A 15,180-nucleotide genomic window follows, 5' to 3' on the forward strand; every position below is an offset into this window, starting at 1 on the left:
AATGGAGGCAAAGTTGATTTTTCCACATGGGAAGCAGGAGAGGAAAATCAACTGAACTTCTACCAGACTGGACAGAATTTCTCAGTCACTTGTAAAATATCTTCCATAGAATCAAGGTGTGATATAGACAGTATATAGCTTTCCTTTGAAGTACAAATTATTTTTCACACAACAAACTGCTTCCCTATATTTTCTATCAATTTCTCTTAGAACAGTTGTTTTTAAATTTTGATGTGCATGAGAATCACCCAGAAAGTGAGCTAAATTGCAGATTGGAAAAGAAAATGAAAGCACAAACAAATAAATGGGACCTAATTAAAAGCTTTTACACAGCAAAGTAAACCATTGACAAAACAAAAAACCACCTGCTAAATGGGAGAAAATATTTGCAAATGATATGACAAGTAAGGGGTTAATATCCAAAATATATAAACAGCTCAAACAGCTCAACATGAAAAAAAAAAAGAAATTTGATTAAAAATTGGGCAGAAGACCTGAACAGACATTTTTCAAAAGAAGACACACCGATGGCCAACAAGCACATGAAGAGATGCTCAATATCATTTGTAATCAGAGAAATACAAATCAAAATCATAATGAGATATCACCTCATGCCCATCTATCATCAAAAAGAGCACAAATAACAAATGTTGGTGAGGATGTGGAGAAAAGAGAACCCTCATACACTGTTGGTGCAAATACAAATTGGTGCAGCCACTGTGGAAAACAGTATGGAGGTTTCTCAGAAAACTAAAAGTATAATTACCATATGATCCACCAATTTCACTCCTGGGTAGAAAACACTAACTTGAAAAGATACATGCACCCCAAATGTTCATAGCACCACTATTTACAATTGCCAAGATAAAGAAGCAACCTAAGTATTCACCAACAGGTAAATGAATAAGGAAGATGTGGTATATATGTACAATGGAACATTACTCAGCCATAAAAAAGAATGCAAATTTGCCATTTGCAACAACATGGAGCAACTTAGAGGTATTATGTTTGAAATAAATCAGAGAGAGAAAGACAAATACTATTTGTTATAACTTAATGTGGAATCTAAAAAATACAATAAGCTAGTGAATATAACAAAAAAAGAAACAGACTTACAGAGAACAAACTAGTGGTTATCAGTGGGAAGAGGGAAGGTGGGAGGGATAAGACAGGGACAGATTAAGAAGTACAAACTACTATGTGTAGAATAAATAAGCCACAACACAAGGAATACAGCCAATATGTTAAAATAACTATAAATGGGGTATAACCTTTAAAAATTGTCAATCATTATGTTGTACACCTGATACTTATATAATATTGTATATCAACTATATATCAATTTTGAAAAGGTGCAGTATATGTAGAATGGAATATTACTCAACCATGAGAAAGAAGGAAATCCTGTTATGTGTGAGAACACAGATGAAACTTGACTGCATTATGCTAAGTGAGAAAAGTCAGACAAAGATTATACGGTATCTCTTACATGTAGAATCTAAAAAAAAAAGTCAAACTCAATGAAACAGAGTAGAGTGGTGGTTACCAGGGCCTGGGGTGGGTGGGGGATTGGGAGGATATTGGTCAAAGGGACAAATTTGCAGTTTGAAAATTAGAGTAGGTTTTAGGGAAATCTAATGAAGAGCATAGTGATTATAGTCAACAATACTATATTATATACTTCAAAATTGCCATGAGACTAGATCTTTAATATTCTCACCACAAAAATGAAATCATAATTATGTGATGAGATAGAAGTCTTAGCTAAAGCTATTGTGATAATCAAATCAACATGTTGTACACTTTAAACTTATACAGTGTTCAATGTAAATTATAATCTCAGTTAAAAGAAAACACTGACCAGGAATCTATCTATTCCATATTCTGGAGACAGCCTTTCCAAATGTGCTTCTCACAATATTTGCAATTAGTTGTAGACTTCAATTCAAATCAGCCTTAGTGGTTTTAGTGTAGTACATTTTCTTTACTTTGTTTCCAACATAATATGCTATTTCTTTTCTTCCCATTCAAATTTTATAGGACAGACAAGGAACTATCTTTATATTATTTGAAAACTTGAAGAGAGACAGGTTGGGAATGTTGTAAGTATGAAGTATGTCTAAGAGATGTAATAAACTAAGAAAATAGACTATAACAATCAACAAGAATGAAGCTTCTTTTGCATTTTAACCAGTATGCTGATTTACTGAAAGTCTATCTTGTTTTATTTAGATCTTTAAGTATTTCATAAATTGACTTGAGATGTGTCAGTGGAAGTTCATTAGTATAACTGATTAATTATCCAGAATCAATGGGTGAGAGTCTAGTTTTAACAACATATTATATTCAAACACATATATCTACAAGCCACAGCAAATCTTACTAATGAGGAACCAGCTCAGATGTCCTGATTGCAGCAGGGCAGTTGTCATTCTGACAAGCTTAGAAAAATGCTCTGGTGACTTGGCAAGATGCTCCCCAAAAGGCAGGGTCTGTAGCCTCTCCTCAGATCTAGTTCCAGCCCTGATGCAGTCTCCTTGAGATACATTTTTTTTTTTTTTTATTAATTGGAGGCTAATTACTTCACAACATTTCAGTGGGTTTTGTCATACATTGATATGAATCAGCCATGGATTTACATGTATTCCCCATCCCGATCCCCCCTCCCACCTCCCTCTCCACCCGATTCCTCTGGGTCTTCCCAGTGCACCAGGCCCGAGCCGAGCACTTGTCTCATGATCCAGCCTGGGCTGGTGATCTGTTTCACCCTAGATAAATACATGTTTCGATGCTGTTCCCTCGAAACATCCCACCCTCGCCTTCTCCCACAGAGTTCAAAAGTCTGTTTTGTACATCTGTGTCTCTTTTTCTGTTTTGCATATAGGGTTATCGTTACCATCTTTCTTAAATTCCATATATATGCGTTAGTATACTGTATTGGTCTTTATCTTTCTGGCTTACTTCACTCTGTATAATGGGCTCCAGTTTCATCCATCTCATTAGAACTGATTCAAATGAATTCTTTTTAATGGCTGAGTAATATTCCATGGTGTATATGTACCACAGCTTCCTTATCCATTCATCTGCTATGGGCATCTAGGTTGCTTCCATGGTTCCTGGCTATTATAAACAGTGCTGCGATGAACATTGGGGTGCACGTGTCTCTTTCAGATCTGGTTTCCTCAGTGTGTATGCCCAGAAGTGGGATTGCTGGGTCATATGGCAGTTCTATTTCCAGTTTTTTAAGAAATCCTTGAGATACATTTTATGCTAAGAGTCCTTTGCACCATTCAGGAGGTTTCTCTGTGTTTTCCTGTTTCCTGCAAGTTTCTCTCCAGGTTATTCTGGAGAGCTAGTAGAAGTTGTTACCTCATCTAGGACTCAGAACTCTCAAGCCATAGCCTTGAACTGTATCTTATTCATATCTTGAAATATGGTTATTTGGTACCTTTAAGTCATTCTGATTTGTTGGGAAACTTTCTATCTTATATTTTTCATCCTTTTAATACTTAGAGCACATTGAAAAAGATAAGATGAACAAATATAAACTTTTCTTAGTGTTGCTTTTCTCTGGAGGAATGAGAGGCTTTTTCATGAGTTGACTGGGTTTTGTTTGGGTTTATTACAATCAGGCCGTATCAGGTGAGAGCTTTAAGGGGGAACCTTACACATCAGATTTGTGTGGCTTGGCTTCACTGGGATAACTTCATCTGATTTCACTTATACTAGGGTATTTCTGGAAATAGTGGAATTTAAGTAGAAAGTTCAAGGAAGGGAAAAATGAAGGAAATTCTAGAGATGAATTATTAATAGGAAAGGGGACATACAGTCCATCTAGTTTCTTGGATCCCAAGCTGGTAACTGTGGACCTGAGGAGGCTGAGGGGGTGGCTAGAGGAGCTTGAATCCATGTGTGGACTCAGCATCATACAACACACACACACACAATTTTTTTTAAAGTATGAGTCACAATCTTCCGGATATGTAAGAATCACCTTGAGGGACTTTGTGAAACTACACAATCAAAGATTCTGATTTCGTCCATCTGGATGGGACCCAGGAATATGGAGAAGCACCTGGGTCCAATACATACTGACCTTGTGGCAATAAAATACAAATCACTGTTAAAAAATTAATTACTCTCAAGACTTCTCTTGGTAAGTGTCACATTGCACTTGAAAATATGTGGACTATTTTCAAATATCTTTTGATAATGATTTCTAACATCATTCCACAGTGATAAGAGAATAGACTCTGTACCATTTCAATACCTTTAGACCATGAAATTTTTGCACCTTTTTTTATGTCCCTGGATATGTTCAGTGTCTCCTGATTTGTAGTCTATGGGAACTTGAATAGAATTTGTATCCTGCTATTATATGAAAATTGTATATATCTTAATTATGTTGAATTGGTTTATAGTGCTATTCAGGTCTACTATATCCTTCTACTTTCCTGTCTGTTCATTCTATTAATTTTTGAGAGTTTGATATTGAAACTCCAATTAAAAATCTTAATTTATTTACTTAAAAACTTGTAAAATATAATAGAACTGTATGTAACTTTGTTCTGTGTTTTCCAAGTCTCCTGTAAATGTGTTATCATACTTTCATAATTTAAAAACAGAAAAAAATGAAGAAAAATTAATGACTCTGAAGTTGCCTTTCCCCTTCATGGATCACAGCCTTGTCGTGGTGAAGGGCCATCCAAGATGGACAGATCATAGTGAAGAGTTCTGACAAAACATGGTCCACTGGAGGAGGAAATGGCAACCCACTCCAGTATTCTTGCCTGGAAAACCACATAAACAGTATGAAAAGGCAAAAAGATTTGACACCTGAAGATGAGCCCCCAGGTCAGAAAGTGTCCAATATACTACTGGGAAAGAGCAGAGAGCAATTACGAATAGCTCCAGAAAGAATGAAGCAAGAGGGTCAAACCAGAAACAACACTCAGTTGTGGATGTGTCTAGTGGTGAAAGTAAAATCGATGCTGTTAAAGAACAATACTGCATAGGAACCTGGAATGTGAGGTCCATGAATCAAGGTAATTTGGATGTGGTCAAGCAGGAGATGGCAAGATTGAACACCAACATCTCAGGAGTCAGTGAATTAAAATGGATGGGATAGACAGATGAATGGCTAAGGAAGTTGTGGTACATATACACAATGGAATATTCTCAGCTATAAAAAGGAATGCGTTTGAGTCTGTTCTAATGAGGTGGATGAACCTAGAGCCTGTTATACAGAGCGAAATAAGTCAGAAAGAGAAAGACAAATATTGTACATTAATGCATATATATGGAATCTAGAAAGATAGTACTGACGATCCTATGTGCAGGGCAGCAGAGGAGACACAGACATAAAGAACAGACTTTTGGACAGTGGGGGAAGGAGAGGGTGGGATGATTTGAGAGAATAGCATTGAAACATACCCATTACCATATGTAAAATATGCAGCCAGTGGGAGTTTGATGTTATGACTCAGGGAACCCAAAGCCAGTGCTATGTGACAACCTAAAAGGCGGGAGGGGGAGAGAGGCAGGAGAGGGGTATAAGAGGGAGGGGACATATGTCTACCGATGGCCAATTCATGTTGACGTATGGCAAAAATCATCACAATTTTGTGAAGTAATTATCCTACAATTAAAAATTTTAAAAGGTTCTAAAAAAATGGAAAATACATAAAATGGATGAGAATGGATGAAATTCATTCAGATGACCATTATATCTACTACTGTGGGCGAGGCAGATTTTATTTTCTTGGGCTCCAAAATCACTGTGGACAGTGACCGCAGCCATGAAATTAAAAGATACATAAACCATCTCCTTGCTCCTTGGAAGGAATGTTATGACAAAGCTAGATAGCATATTAAAAAGCAGAGACATTGCTTTGCCGACAAAGGTCATATAATCAAAGCTATGGTTTTCCCAGTACTCATGTATGGATGTGAGAGTTGGACCATTAAGAAGGCTGAGCACAGAAGAATTGATGCTTTCGAACTGTGCTCTGGAGAAAACTCTTGAGAGTCCCTTGGACAGCAAGGAGATCAAACCAGTCAATCACAAAGGAAATCAACTCTGAATATTCATTGGAAGGGCTGAAGCTGAAGCTGAAGCTCCAATACTTTGGCCACCTAATGCGAAGAGCCAACTCACTGAAAAAGATCTGACTCGTTGGAAAAGACCCTGATGCTGGGAAAGACTGAAGGCAAAAGGAGAAGGGGGCAGCAGAGGGTGAGATGGTTAGATGGCATTACCGACTCTCTGGACATGAATTTGAGCAAACTCTGGGATATAGTGGACGACAGAGAAGCCTGGCGTGCTGCAGTCCATGGAGTAGCAAAGAATCCAACACAACTTAATGAGTGAACTACAACAACAAAAATTTGCCTTTGGCTACTGTTTTTTCTATTTAAAGAAAAGATACCAATGTTCAGTAGCTATAAGGGGTAGGAGTACGTGGTCCTTGGATTTGGGGAATGTAACTCAAGAAGTTTGGAAGCACTTGTCTAGTCCACTTCCTTCATTTCAGAGAAAAGAAATGAAGACTCAGATAGCTCAAGTAACTTCCCCAAAGTCACAAAGTCAGTAGCAGGGCATAGAGCTCTGGTCTCCTGTCTTGGAACTGGGAAGATTTCTACTCCCAACCTGATCCAAGGAAAGCCCAATCAGGCTGTAAGGAAGCCATTCTGAAAGGGTCTAAGCCTGACTCTAAGGTGACTTAGTTTACAGATAACAACTGGCAAAGAAGTAATCCCAAAGTTATTTGCAGTTTCCTTAAGAGGCATTAGCTCTTTAGGTTCACCCCGTCAGGACAGAACAATTTTTAAAAATTAATCCATTCATTTAATCTATTTTTTCCTTTGATAAAAAAAAAGTTTGAATAATTGCTAGAAAAATACCCTGGAGTTTTGTTTCCAAGTTAAAATTTACAATGATCTAGTGGTTTGGGAATGTTCACTGACCATAATTTAGTTCTACAGGATGGTTTCCAAGTTCTCTGAAATCGTCTTTAAATGTGTGTTCAGCTTTATAAAGACAGGTATTCATGAATGGGGCACATTCTCCTCTGCAAATAGATGGGATGCATTCATAAGTAGCAGGAATCACTTGTACACATGAAATAGAAAATAAACCCTAGATGAAAATCTCCAGAATACTGAGGTGCCATTGTCTCTGTAGGCAAGTAAATTGTTTAGCATGAATTACACTCAGAAACAATTCTCTTAAACTAACAGTTTTTAAAATGAGCTAATACTAGTGTTCTAGCTCAGTGGTAGCCTTTTGCTAGGAATGACTGAACCTATTCCTACATTCTGCTATGTTGATTAATAAAAAATATTTATTACACAAATCCTTTTTGTTGACAAGTTAAAATGGAGCCTCATCTTTCATATCTCCCTGAAGATTGCCACCTTGTGAGATTGAAAATACTCATTAAATTCCATCACCAGACAGGCACAAAAGAGAGGGTGATTGTTTCTAGGCATGTGAGGGGAATCGTTGGTAAACTCATTTGTTTGGATATCATTAACAGAACAATCGGTGAGGATCTCCAGGGGGTCCTCATGACCTTTGCTCGCAATCTCTTCATCATCCATCAAGAAATATCAGCACCTAATATGCAAGGCGAGACCAATTTTAAGGTGAGGTGTTAATTAACTAACGATCCTGGTTAATTTCTATACAAGGGCTGAAAATACCTCATGCTGTATTGTAAACAAGTGCTAAGCCATTTTTTTTTCATTGTAAGCGGTACATATTTTACAGCATGTAGGGTCAATATTGTAAGGTTCCCATTGAACCTGTTAGTTAAATTTAATAGTTTGAAACTTTTTCTTTAAATATAGTAGACTTATTTTAACTTGCTGCCATTTCCAAATCTAAACTTACAAGACAACAGGGCTTTCTGATGTTGAAGGTGACGCTGAAGTGCCACAATGGAGCCAAAACAGAGACTGTCACAACCAAAAATCCTAACTATAATCTACCTATATTTCAGATAATATGATATCTGGCTAAGGATTCCTGGGAAGTCTAAGTTTCTAGAGCCAGAAAAGTTCTGAGATTCCAGGAAGGACGTGTATAGGGAGAAACAGAAGAAAACCTCAGTATATTTGTAAGCCATCTGCTCCACCCCATTTCGCTGAAGTGGGACAGGTATATCATCATAACATTTTGAAGCTTCCAAACATCACCTAATGATGTTGCTTCAGGAAATCCAGTCATGTGTAATTGACTAGAAGTCTCTAAACTCTAGAAAATGAGAGCAAGATACACCAAAATTTTTAAAATATCAGCTAAACAGAGACGAACACTTGATATTATTCACTGGAGTGTGCATCTGGTTCCCAGTTAGCCTTCATCTTGTTTGAATGGGTCAAGTAACTCAAGGGATTCAATCAGAAACCACATGTGATTTTTCTCTTAAATGGAAAGACCAACAAAAGCATGATAAAAATAAAAATTTTGAATATTTTTTTCCTTGAGCTAGGGCCCAGTCCCAGCTCAGCCAGTTGAGTCACTCAGTCATGTCTGACTCTGCGACCCCACGGACTGCAGCACACCAGGCTTCCCTGTCCTTCACCAACTCCTAGAGTTTGCTCAAACTCACGTCCATCAAGTCAGTAATGCCATCCAACAATCTCATCCTCTGTCGTCCCCTTCTCCTCCTGCCTTCAGTCTTTCCCAGCATCAGGGTCTTTTCCACTGAGTCAGTTCTTTGCATCAGGTGGCCAAAGTGCTGGAGCTTCAGTTTCAGCACCAGTCCTTCCAATGACTGCTCGGGACTGACCTCCTTTAGGATGGACTGGCTGGATCTCTGCAGTCCAGGGGACTCTCAAGAGTCCCTCTGTAACAGTAATAATGATAGTAATGCTTAGCTCTTCAGAGTGACTTTATGTGTTGCATCAACTTCCACTGGTCTTTCTAAAGGATCTGTGCTCATCATTTATATTCTAAGTTCCTGCCAGCTAGCATCATTTCATCCATTACCATGATGTGCAAAATTCTGAGCCTATATGCACGTGATCAGTTTAGTCTGTCCAAATACAGCTAATAGTCAGGATCAGATGGTGCTGTGGACTGAACTATGTTCTCCCAAGTTCACGTGTTGAACTCTTCATCCCCAGTATGATAATATATGAAGAAGGTGACCTTGGGAAGTAATTATGTTTAAATGAAGTCATAATGGTGGGATCCTCATGATGGGATTAGTGCCCTTATAAGAAACCAGAGACCTTGCACTCTTTCTTTCTCTCTGTCTTTCTCTGTCTCTGTCTCCCCACTAAATGGGAACACAGCAAAAAGATGGCTGTCTGCAAACCAGAAAGAGAGCTCTCACCAGGAACAGAAAGAGCCAGCACCTTGCCCTCAAACTTCCCAGCCTCCAGAAATGTGAGAAATAAATTTTTGTTGTTTAAGCCACCCCATCTACAGTGTTTTGTTATAGCAGCCTGGGCAGACTAAGGCACAGTTTATCCCCCAAACCATGCAGACCTAGTAGACTCCAACCTTGGACTTGAGGTTGGCAGAGCCAACTGCTATTGACAAAATAAGGCCTTTTCTCTCTGCCCTTTGTCTGACTTTAAAAATCATCAAAAGTCAGATATTCTTAAGTAGCTTTTAAATATCTCATGGTTTCTGCATCTCATGTGAATCACTGTTATCTTGACTTTTTTTTTAAACCCTTGGTAGAAGATCCAAAGGTAAAAACTTTAAATCTCAATAAAATAGGAATAACTTTTAAAAACTTAAAAAGTGTAATAGATTCGTTTTTGGTAGTATTTTTGTCTACTATCCTAATGACAGCCTAATAAGTATTTTCAGTTTGTAAACAAACATTTACCAGCAAAGTAAAGGCCAAATAAAAAAGGTAATGCAGAAAAAGCATTTAACAAAATCTAACACCCTTTCTTGATTAAACAAAACACTCAAACAAACTAGGACTAAAAAGTGACTTCTTCAACCTGATAAGGGCATCTGGGAAAAACCCACAGCTAACATCATAGTTAATGGTGCAAGACTGAAAGCTTTCCCCCCAAGATCAGGAACAAGACAAGGATGTCTGCTCTCACCACTTCTATTCATCATTACATTGGAGGTTCTAGCCTGGACAGTTAGGCAAGAAAAAGAAATAAAAGGCACCAAGATTGGAAAGAAATAAACTATCTTTATTCACAGATGACATGATCTTGTATATAGAAATCCTAAAGAATTCAGAAACAACCTACTGGAACTAATAAATTCAGCAAGTTTGTAAGACCCAATATCAATATATTAATATAAATACCAATTGTATCTCCATACGTCAGCAATGAACAATTTAAAATTAACTTTTAAATAAAAAAGAATAAAATATTTACAAATAAGTTTAGCAGAATGAGTACAAGACCTGTCTGCTGAAAACTACAAAACAGCATAAAAGAAAGGAGACCTAAATAAGTAGAAAGACATTCTATGTTTATGGAACAGAAAACTTAACATTGCTAAAATGGCAGTACTCTCCAAATTGATTCACAGGTTCATTGCAATTCCTATCAAAATCCTAGCTGGCTTTATTGCAGAAATTGACGACATAATCCTAAAATTCATTTGGAAATTTGAGAGATCCAAAATAGTCAAAATAATCTTGGGAAAAAAGAACAAAGTTAGAGGGTCTCTCAATTTTAAAAACTTACTACAAAGCTACAGTAATAAAGAATATGTGGTACTGTCATAAGAATATACATACAGATGAATAGAATAGAATTGAGAGTCCAAAAACAAACCTTCACTTTTACAGTCAATTGACTTTCAACAAGTGCCAAGCCCATTCAATGAAAAAAGAATAGTCTTTTTGATAAATGGTGCTGGGACAAATGGATATCCACATGCAAATGAATGAAGTTGTACCTCTCAACTCCACAGCAAATACAAAAGTTAAGTAAAATTGGATTCAAGACATACATATGAGAGTTAAAAGTATTAAATTCTTAGAAGAAAACAGGTAGAAATCTTCAAGACCTTGTGGTTAGCAATGGCTTCTTAGATATGATACGTTAAGTGCAATCAAGCGACATAAAAACACTAAATTGGATTCCATCAACATTGACAACTTCTGTGTATACCAAAGGATACTTACAAAAGTGAAAAGACAACTTACAGAATTGGAGAAGTTATTTCCAAATCATGCATATGATGTCTCTAGTGTCTACAGTATATAAAGCACTCTTATAATTCAACAACAGAAAAACAAAAAACCCAATTAAAAAGTGAGCAAAGGACTTGAATAGATTGTTGTCAAAGAAGATATACAAATACACAATAAAAACATGAAGAAACACTCAACATCATTAGTTTATTAGAGAAATGCAAATCAAAACCACAAGATTCCATTACACACTTAAGATGGCTACAATCCAAAAGACATAATAACAAACATTGACAAGGATACGGAGAAACTGGAACCCTCATATGCTGCTGACAGAAATATAAAATGGTGTCATTGCCATGTATAGTTTCATATTTCCTCAAAATGTTAAACAAAATTACCATATGATTCAGCAATTCCACACCTAGTTTTATACCCAAGAGTACTGAAAATATATGCTCATATGAAAACATACATTAGTGTTCATAGAAACATTATTCATAAGAGCCAAAAGGTAGAAACAGTCCAAATACCCATCAACAGATAAATAGGTGAATTCCATTATATCATATTAAATGAATAATATTTCATATCTTGGAATACTAAGTATAAATCTTCATGATCTCATGGTTAGCAATGGTTTCTTAGATATAATACCTAAAGTGCAAACAACCAAAGTAGAAATAGATAACAGATACAATGAAATATTATTCAGCCATAAAAAAGAAATTAAGTTCTGGTCCATGCTACAAAATGGATGAACCTTGAAAACATTATGCTAAGACACAAAGGCCACATATTTTATGATTCATTTACATGAAATATCCAGAGTAGGCAATTCTATAGAGATAGAAAATAGATTAGAGGTTACCAGCAGGTAGGAGAGGTAGAAAATGAGGAGTGGCAGATAATGGGTATTGAATTTCTACTCAGGTGATGAAAATGTTCTGGAATAACATAGAATAATGGTTTCTTATGAATATACTAAAACCCACTGAATTATACACTTTAAAAGGGTGGATTTTATGATATGTGAATTTTACCTCAATTAAAAAAAAAAAAACTAAAATGCATGGAAATGTGCCACTTTTCCTCCGCCAAACCAATGGAAATAAATGCTCCCATCAGTCTACTAGTCCTCCTTTTAAAAAGGGTGACTAGACCAGGGCATCTCAAATTAACTGCAATGAAGGACCTGTTTGTTGTATTTTTTCTGATCTATTATGCATCAATACATATGTGAAATACAACAAAAATGAATTACTAGAAAAATAAAATGAAAAAATCAAAGACATATTAAACAGAAGTCCATTTTTTATTATATTTAATAGACACAAAAATCTCTGTAAAAGTTTCCAAGTTCTTCCTCTCAGTTTTTAACCCATTTCGTTAAGACTGATAACCAACAATTAATAGATGGCTGCTGGTTAATGGAACACACTTTGAGCAGAACTGATCTAAACCATAGTTAACTTCAAAAAGGAGCAAATGCTTGAGGGACTGGATGGAAGACTTGTAAGAGGTCTTTAAGTAACAAATATTATTTTCACTGTTCATTTACAGACTGCCATTGATGACCTTGAAGCCATTCTAGGAGTAACAGAGGAAAACAAGTTGAGATTTGAAGAAAACCTACAGTCCAAACATTAAAAACCCTCTCTACACCTGATAAATGAATGATCCTGGAACACTTTACTGATTTTGGATTCCAATCTGAAGCCAAAAAATGGGCAACATTCATTTTTCTGTTAGGAATAAAAGGAAGGGAAAGTTAGTTTGCTTTCTCTGCTAGGAAGGGTAACAGAATAGATTATAATGTAATGCTTTCTTTAAAAATTGTTTATTAAGTAATCTTATTTTACTTATCAAACCAAAACCTATTTGTGTTATCATTTCAATCTCTTCCTCTTCCCAAACACAAGAAGATATAAGCTATCAAGAAAGTTACAAGTCTTACTAATATTACTTCTGCATCTCTCTCTTTATAAATAAACTTCAGGATTATGAAGCTTTAAAAAAAAAAACACAAATTCTATAAAGTTTTCTCCTCCTATTCCTAATAATAATTTGTCTTCTGCATGTAAAAAATTGAATAAAGGCTTAATCCTCTCTATTTGGCAAAATGGAAATGTCTCTTTTTCCCCAAGAAAATTACATTTCTATGGATTTGTAAAGTGATCTTTTGTCACTCATTGTATTTTTATTGTGCCAAGCCACTACTGTCTGTTGTTGCCATTTTTCAAAAGGTAAAATAAGCCAACATCTAGTTAAATAAAGAATCAGAACGTATCTAGGTGGCAGCATCTGCTCTTAGTTTAACAATGTAACTCAGCCCTCTCTCTTGAATAAACATTTGTATTCTCTAGCTCTCCATTAATACAGCAGTAGGATTTTTACAAGCTTAATTCAACAGTACCTTTTAAAAGGCAAAGTGTTAAAATTATGCAGTGTTGACCCTCTTGCTTTGTAACTGTTCAAAGTATTTCTACATCATCCAGCTTAACTGAAGGGTGAAATATGCAAGTCACAAAAATCACAGAGTTGTTTTAAAGAATGACCTTTATATCTTTAAAACTATTTGGGTATGTTGAGGAAAAGAGGGGTATTTATTACCTATGGAATTTCAATAATGTGTTAACTCTGCCTCAGCTATAGGCTAAATTTCTGCAAAACAATTAACATTTGTGTGTGTATGTGTCAGCTTTTGTTTTGCTATAGTTGGAAGCAGACTAATTAGCCAGGTTTCCTGCTTGTGCTAGGTACAACGATGACCTCTTTTTCTTGCCAGATCGCTCTAATCCATATGAGGGGCCCATTGTCCAGACACTTGACGGATAGGAAGTACTACATGCCCATTAGAGTCTCGCCTCGATTGAAGCCAGAGCAACATAAGGTCCAAGAGACTCATTAGTTCACTGGCACAATCGTGTCCTGAGAGTAAATGAAACCCTCTGTCTCCTTATGGCTCTCATCTGCTCTGGACTTTAAAAGAAAACTGTCTCTGTTTTGTTCAGCACAGCAGTGGATCTTTCACATAGTGAGATCCCCTTCTTAACAGTACAAAACTGTTAAAATCTATCAGGGAAGTTTTTATATGTGAATTTTGATTAGCACTCTTGAGCCTCAAGCTGCTGGCAAGAGTAAAATGAGTTCACTCTCCCGTACCTTTTTTTTTTTAACCCACATAATCAGTTTCTCAAACAATGCACTTTCCTTCTTGCCTCTATCATTAACAGACACCACAGAATGCCTGTTTCCAAATTCAGGCCTTATATTCAGATTAAGGTCTCACTGGAAAGTGATTTGAGAGTCAGGGTCTCTACCTAAAAAGCTACGGCTTCAAAATCAAAGGAGAAAAATTGGTATAATAAAACAATCACTTCAAGTAATTACCTGAAAGAAGCCAGAGGACCAGATTAAATTAGTGAAATGTTTTAATTACAGAACATTTGAAAAGAAGCATAGTCCATTATCTTTTAGCATATATGAATAGCAAAGATACTGTGCTATTGGTAAACTAAGTTTGAAAAAAAAAATCATGTATATGTGTACAATGTGTCCTAAACATAAAATTAATCAATATAAATTACTGAGTTTTTACTACTCTAAATGAGAAACTGAAATCTTTGTCAATAAGAGGATTTTTTGAAAATGACTGCCATTTTCAGGAAGTTTTGGGGAAAAGCATACATTTAACCATAGAGCTATCTTTGTGAGAGAAATGACCCATCGTTTAATATTGAATGTTTGTGGTGGTTTGAGAAGCAAACTCAACTAAACATTTAGGAGCACATTACTGGATGATGATAATTATCTCCTTTTATATATTACCTATTTTATACTGATTTTCAAGAAACTAAATAAATGATGTTCAGTGGCAAATTGTGCTTTCTGCTTAACTACTTTTCACTATCCACTTACATTTACCTTCTATTGAACACATTGTTGGCTAGATAGGTACTGTACTAGAAGTTTCATATAAATTTTTTAATTATATCTTTCCAACAACACCATGTGGAGAAATAATACTACTGTCTTCATTTTACAT

The 15,180-nt window shown here is 36.0% G+C and overlaps 1 protein-coding gene across 1 annotated transcript in view; it reads left to right on the plus strand.

Moving 5' to 3' along the window:
- Positions 1-13,167, plus strand: part of IQCH (IQ motif containing H) — a 236,794-nt gene extending 223,627 nt beyond the window's left edge. Inside the window, exons 19-21 of the mRNA XM_043470878.1 lie at positions 2,041-2,102; positions 7,539-7,647; positions 12,696-13,167. Coding sequence (XP_043326813.1) covers positions 2,041-2,102; positions 7,539-7,647; positions 12,696-12,782 — 258 coding nt within the window. The 3' untranslated portion in view covers positions 12,783-13,167. The remainder of the gene's footprint in view (positions 1-2,040; positions 2,103-7,538; positions 7,648-12,695) is intronic.
- The last annotated feature ends 2,013 nt before the right edge of the window (positions 13,168-15,180 follow it).

This window comes from Cervus canadensis, chromosome 6 (assembly GCF_019320065.1).
Source record: "Cervus canadensis isolate Bull #8, Minnesota chromosome 6, ASM1932006v1, whole genome shotgun sequence".
NCBI classification, from domain to species: Eukaryota; Metazoa; Chordata; class Mammalia; order Artiodactyla; family Cervidae; genus Cervus; species Cervus canadensis.